Source organism: Nilaparvata lugens, chromosome 2, assembly GCF_014356525.2.
Source record: "Nilaparvata lugens isolate BPH chromosome 2, ASM1435652v1, whole genome shotgun sequence".
Classification (NCBI taxonomy): Eukaryota; Metazoa; Arthropoda; class Insecta; order Hemiptera; family Delphacidae; genus Nilaparvata; species Nilaparvata lugens.
Window position 1 is genome coordinate 89,843,645 of NC_052505.1, and position 7,168 is coordinate 89,850,812.

At 36.7% G+C, this 7,168-nt stretch overlaps 1 protein-coding gene across 1 annotated transcript in view; it reads left to right on the forward strand.

Moving 5' to 3' along the window:
* The first annotated feature begins 252 nt into the window (after positions 1 to 252).
* The window catches only part of LOC120350040 (transmembrane protein 237-like), a 13,340-nt gene continuing 6,424 nt past the window's right edge, over positions 253 to 7,168 (forward strand). Inside the window, exons 1-3 of the mRNA XM_039422068.1 lie at positions 253 to 387; positions 3,152 to 3,266; positions 5,195 to 5,331. Of these exons, the coding sequence (XP_039278002.1) occupies positions 365 to 387; positions 3,152 to 3,266; positions 5,195 to 5,331 (275 nt within the window). The 5' untranslated portion in view covers positions 253 to 364. The remainder of the gene's footprint in view (positions 388 to 3,151; positions 3,267 to 5,194; positions 5,332 to 7,168) is intronic.

Sequence of the window (7,168 nt, forward strand, 5' to 3'; positions counted from 1 at the left end):
AGAGTGTTAACGGCACAATATGAGATACTACCAGCGTCATAATAGCTTCACGGGAATAAACTACGTTGGATTATTGGCTTGAGATAACAGTAAAAGTTGCGACATAAACGCCCTATACCATGGGATATCTATTGTTTCTCTTATGTTTTACCATATAGTAGGATACTATTTACTGTACCTAGATTATTTGTTTCTGGTGCTACCCTATTGTCTGATATTGGAATGGGTGATTTTCAGATTTGAGAGATGAAAGAAAGTGAAAAGGTAGTGCATAGTGTCGAGTGGCGAAGAGGTGTACATCGAAGGCAGACATGGCTTTACTCCGGCGTCACGGTCCACTGCCCTCAGAAACCATTCGTCGTCAATGTGGCTAGAGGATGTTGCAGAGTAAGCATTTTCCTACCAATTTTCCACTTTCATGGATACACAGTAGGATACTTGAATTCTATCCAATGAATAATATTTAATTGGCATTTAATTCATAAATTATAATAATTCAATTGACATTCATAATCAGTTGACATTCTTACTTTTTAATGAACACTTTTCCAATACCCAAGTTACGACAGGATAAAATGAGAAATAGCTATTAAAAAAAAAAAAAAATAGCCATTACAGCTTCTACTCACATTGTGGAGCGCTTAGAATGCTATTATAATAACAATTGCAGTCCCTTCTCAATTAATAAATACGTCTTATTGAAGTCAGTTATTCTGTTATCCCTGGAGTCACTCAGTCACAGCCTAGAATGGACTACTTTCAATCTTAGATGCAATATTGTCAATTGATTGTTTCAAAATTGGTGTTTGGAGAGATATTTCTACATTATATTCTCAGCCCCAGAAAGTCCCATTTGCCTAGTTCATTCAATAATGAATGGAAATTCTTCAGAAATGAAGATTGAATATTTTTGTTTGCTAGTTGAAATCAATTTTAGAAGCTTTTGGAGTTGAAAATTCGAGTTTAGCAGCCTATGACACATTTCAGATTATGTAAGCAGAGCATCATCATATTATTCTGTTGGAGTAGGCATATAAATTGTGATAAAAATCTTATCAACTACATTAATTTGAAGATAACCCAGAAACTTTTACAAAGTCCTCAATATTTTTTATACATATTTCTTTTGAACTGCCTTGGAGGCCTAAGAAGAATCAGTTATCACGTGCTGTGAAAAAATGGTTGGTTAAAATTCTCAAATTTGGGGCCCCCCTCCTTGTTATAATTATTTATAATTTATCATGTATAATGTACCTATGTCTTCAGCAAATATGAAGAGTACTTGTCTTCATAAACCCAACATGTATCTGTTTATAAAACACTTATGTATAAACTAATCACATCAGGACTTGAAAGTAGCCCAGTTTGGCGGCGTGCAACTTTGTCGTCTGGTGACAAAATCTGAGGAGTGCCAGTTTGTCGTTGCATGCACAGCCAAACTGGCACTCTAAGGAATGCAGCCAGTTTGACGGCGTGCAACTTTGTCGTCTGGTGACAAAATCTGAGGAGTGCCAGTTTGTCGTTGCATGCATCGCCAAACTGGCACTCTAAGGAATGCAGCCCAGTTTGACGGCGTGCAACTTTGTCGTCTGGTGACAAAATCTGAGGAGTGCCAGTTTGTCGTTGCATTCACCGCCAAACTGGCACTCTAAGGAATGCAGCCCAGTTGACAGCGTGCAACTTTGTCGGTAGCCCACTTTGTTGTCAGCCCAGTTTGTCGTCAGCCCAGTTTGTCATCGTCCCTTTCGGACGCCATGTCCATCTTCAAACCCGGCTGTCACTGGCGGCAAGGGTGCGGGAATATTTGAACTTCCAGGTTATTGGAGTAGGAGGTTGAAAAGGTTGTGGGTTTTGGAATCGATAAGGATGTTTTTTGGGCGAGTTTTGGTATTTTTGTCGTCTCGGCTATCCTGGCTGGCTAAAACTTGCTGGCGGATTGAAGTGAAGAGGCATAACCTATCTTTTAGAAATATTTATATCAAATTTAATAAAAGGTACAGTTATGGGCTATGCCTGTTGGCCCTCTACCAATAATTCATATTATGATTAGTGTTTATCTTCAATGTAAATAGATACTGTAAATTGAGAGAGCAAAGCCTAAAAGTTAGTTTGTTGTTGGTTTTCCATCTTGTTTTCACTATTATTATTGGTATTAAATTTCGTAAAACTTTAAAGTGAAAAAACACTCACGTTCTTTGATGTGGCGACGTCCGTTTCGTGCTGGTATTGCACATTCTCAAGCCAAACAGAAACTGAAGTGTTCAAGGTTATGAGGGTGAAATTTGGCAAGAGTGGGGGTGGAGGGGAGTTTTGCGGGTAATGGAGGAGGATTCAAATGAGTTTGTCAAACAGGGTGTGGGAGGAAAAGTTGATTTGTTCATTTAGAATATTGTTTGGCTGTTGTTTGGTGTGTTTGTATATTTCAAACTGTTCTAGTACATTTAGTGCCGGTTTCCGAGCTCGGTATTCAGCTAAGTCCTAGACTTTAAACAGCTGGAGTCAGAAAATTGGCTTTCCAAAACGGGGCGTAGTCACAGCTTTTATAACAGTAGTCGTAGTTTTTATTTTCTCATTTCTATAATTAGTAGCGTTTTTCCTTGACGAAATTAGACATTCCTAAATAATTCAAAATAGCTGAAACTGTACACTACTTTCTTTTTATTTTATTTTGTGTTCAGTTTTATAGTTTTTCGAAATTTAATTTAAACGTGACTATGACAATTACTGCGACTACGCCCCGTTTTGGAAAGCCAATTTTCTGACTCCAGCTGTTTAAAGTCTAGGACTTAGCTGAATACCGAGCTCGGAAACCGGCCCTAAATGTACTAGAACAGTTTGAAATATACAAACAGACTAAACAACAGCCAAACAATATTCTAAATGACCAAATCAACCTTTGTGGACGTCGCCACATCAAAGAATGTGAGCGTTTTTTCACTTTGAAGTTTTCAAAATTTAATAGTAATAAAAGTTAGTGTTTTCATTAACATTATCAGTCCGCTTGGTATGCATTGGTTCAAAATTGTTCCTACTCTTACTGATTTGTATACTTTTTCCATGATTGTTCACCTTAATTAGTAGATCTTTTTCACTGTCATTAATAATCAGTTTAGTCGATCAATACCAATTCTAAGGAAATATTTATTTTCAGATTGAATTATCAAACGCCTCTAGACTTGGCAATTCTGGTTCAGAGACTGTTCACACCATTGAGTACGATTTGCTTCGGACTTCTGGGTGGAGTGGCACTCATGCAGTCGTTTCTGGTAAGTATAATCATATAGAAAAGATAGCATAAGTATGCTACTTTCTATGCTATATTTTCCTCATGGTATAATCATAGAGAAAAGATAGCATATTAAGAATATAATTATTCTGGCAAATTTCAAAAGTGATACCTACATAAAAAAATAGTCCAGTCAAGGAAAGGTTATAGAGGGAAAATTTGGGAAGACAATTTTTGACCCCGCAGTTCTTTTTAGGGTAGTAAGGAGGTAAACATATCAAAAGTCCCCACCCCTACCCACTGTGCTAAAGGGGTGGGGGTGGTTTAAAGGTATCATTTTTCGGTTTCTCGCATAAAACTCAAAAACTATGTATCTTGAGGACTTGACTGTCATATAACAAATTAAAGCTACAGATGGAATTAAATAGAGAATGCATTTATTCAAATGCTAATTAATATATAATTTAGGATTTTCGTTCAATAATAATTAATAATTATAAATTAAAGCTACCTTTAAACCACCCCCATCCTTTCAGCAAAGGGGTCAGGGGTGGGGAATTTTGATATGTTTACCTTCTTTCTACCCTAAACAGAACTGCGGGGTCAAAAATTGTCTTCCAAACATTTCCCTCTTTACCCTTTTTTGAGCATTCATTGCCTGGACTAAAAGTTGATTAGTATGAATTTTTGTTGGTTGGTTGTCCTTTATGCGAAGGTCCCATCTATCCTGAATATATAATCTAAGCCGACAATGAGCCTCATGATTATATCAGCCGGGACCGACAGTCCCATCCGACAACACAGGAGCAGTAGCGGCTCGTGATCTTTCAGATTGGGGGTTCAACCTCATGATCTATTGGGGAGATAGGTCAAGAGGATATAGAGTATTGAGCATAATCAAGTAAGAAGGTAATCAATTATTATAATTTTAAGGAATTACACCCCAAAGATTAAGCATATTTTCTACAAATATAGATTTTTTGTCCTGTTCATATTTTTCTTGTTTGATTTTTACTTTGGGAGTTAATCTACCATCATGTTTTATTTTACACCTATCCTCAATATTAATAATGTTTTTTTTTCCTTAACAAATACTGAACCTTATTCATATTTCTTTATCAAAATGCTGTTACGGTACCTAACACAATAAATTATATTCACACTCTCACTAAAACAAAATGGACATACTAGAAATACTCACGAATACACACTAGAAATTACTAGTCTATATTCTTCAACACGCAAAACAAATTTATATAACAAAAAATGCAGTGAAAGCTATCACAACTGTATACAGTGTAAACCCGAAACCGTACCGTATAATCTCAAAACTGTCACGCTTTTTACTTCTTGTTTACCGCATTTTTACTGTTTACTGCCACCAAATTTGAAATTATTGGTTATGTTCAAGATGGCACTGCTACTGAATCCGTATCACGAATACTCACGATTCATTCTTCACTTGCCTCGGCTAGGTTCGGCTACTCTCGGAAGAACTCGTGCAAACTTGGTTCAGGCAGGATTGTGAACCAAATTCGTGCTAGCAAACCGATTCCCCTCCTCTGTTCCACTACCTCACCCAGCCCTGTTTTTGGGTTCACATCGGGGAATGAACACTGCTTTCCACCACCACCCGTCTCGTCATGCCATTCGGTGCTGTTTCAAGCAAGCCACTCCGGCACCGGCCGCAAAACATCGACGTTAATTTTACGTAGATGAAAAATTTTGTGATGTAATTTCATGAGTATAAAATGAAAATATAATTATATGGGTAGAATTTATCATTTTATAGGAGTTGGTTCAATTCTGGGGGTTCAATGAACCATTAAACACATAGGACGAGCCGCCACTGCTGTGCTTAAATTTACTATTCAACTCGTGTATTGTTGAAAACTAATTCAACGTATTTCTCACTGTATTAAGATGGAGGACGATATAAAAAACGTTGACAATTTTCTTATTTTTCAGTCTTATGGTTATCTCCAATCAAACAATAAAGTTGAAGATCTGTTCATGTTCATGGAGTCTTACACAATATTTGCAAGAGTCGCTCCGACAACCTTCTACATTCTACTAGCTGTTTGCATAGTTGCTGTTTTCGACAGGTTAGTTGAAATTGCTTTTTCTCTTATTTTAACTAGTAGTTCTGCGAACAGTAGACTTAGAATAATAGTATCGTCTGCAAAAAAAAAATCTGGTCGGAACGAGATTTGAACCTGGGTCCTGCAGCGTATCAAACTACGCTTTAACAGTCTTGGACACCATGCCCTGTTTACATGGGATGCGAAAAAGTGGGAACATGAATTTCTGTATCTTCAAAGATACCTAATTAAGTAACTTTTGAGGTTAGTTTATGTTTTTTTAAATATTACAAAAAAACCGGAGGTCTTACCAAAAATCGTTACACATACGTTTCTGCGCCTTGTTTCAAAGAACTTGCATACCAAATTTCATCCAAATCGGACAATAACTGCGACTGTAACTGCGGTACAAACAAACAAACAGACAAAAGCCGATCGAGTCAAAACTAAGACCTCAGCTTCGCTTCGGTCAATAAAAGTGACTACGCTCATTGATCCAGATCGCCGACCATTTTCTCGTCCCGAAATTAATAAATAATAAGCGAAGCACCCTTTGGTTTAGTGAGGTCCACGTTATAATGGTAGTATTTGATTAGCATTGGTGTTGCTAACCTTGTCTATCATTCGACAAAGCAGATAGCGCCAACTTTTTGCCAGATCGTTTTCCAACAATGTAAAAGTATAATTGATTAACAAAATATTCAATCTCAATTATGATAATCTTTATTGAACCATCAAAAACTATTTTTTCGACGAATAAGACAGATTATTTCAAATAAGAATGAACAGTGCATATTACATCATACATACCGGTGGTATCAGTGTTGTGTTCCATGGAAGGAAGTAGCAAGGCAGAAAATCGGCAACGCTGCTCTTCGATATTTCTTCACTGTCTTTATAACGTGGACCACACTATAACGGCACCTATTTTTTGTTCTACAGGTCTTTTGGTCGTAATATAGGTGAATCTTCACTGGTTGACTAAAAATAAATATGGGGTTGTTATTATATTTATATCAAAATTTGGGAACAGAATAGTTTTGGGCCATGTCTGTTGTTCTTCCCTGATCATATTCATATGATTTGTAATTGTATTAACAACTAGATAAATAAATAAAAAACTGAAATGGTAAATTAAAAAAAAAAATCATAACTGAAAAATTTGGATTGAAAAAAAAAAAATTAATACGCTCCATTTGTATAATTGATACACCAACTAAGACTGGTTTGGTTTTCAATCTGAGGCGAATACCATAGAATGTTGTACAAATTTATAAAATTGAATACAATCGAATTCATTTCATTTTATCCTAAAGGTCGTCTAAAGATTAAAGAAATAGGTCTTTGGAAGAATAAGGCTGGCCACACACCGATTAGTCAAGACAAGACTAGTCACGTTTAGTCACAATACTTCACATTGCTGCTTATGACGCAACACACACTGATTAGTCATTGCAATTAGACATGACTCCATAAACATCTATGTAAAGTATTGTGACTAAACGTGAGTAGTCTTGTGTTGTCTAATCGGCGTGTGACCACACGCCATACGCTAACATCACGTTTAACGCTAAACCTCGTTTACTTGTAGATATGGTTGAATTTATCCTAATGTGTTTCATACGGGTTTAAACGAACAGCTGACATTTCTCCGTTTAAACCGAGTATCTGCATATGGGCTTCAGCTGTCCTATCTCCCAATATCAAAAGCTACGCTACGCTGGTGTGAACGGGACAGATTCGTAGTTGACCGAGCGAAGTGAGGTCTAAGATTCAAGTCGACGGTTTGGCATTTCTCTTAATGTTTAAATGTTTATATGTTGTGCATTTACGGCGAAAGGCGGTAATAGATTTTCATGAA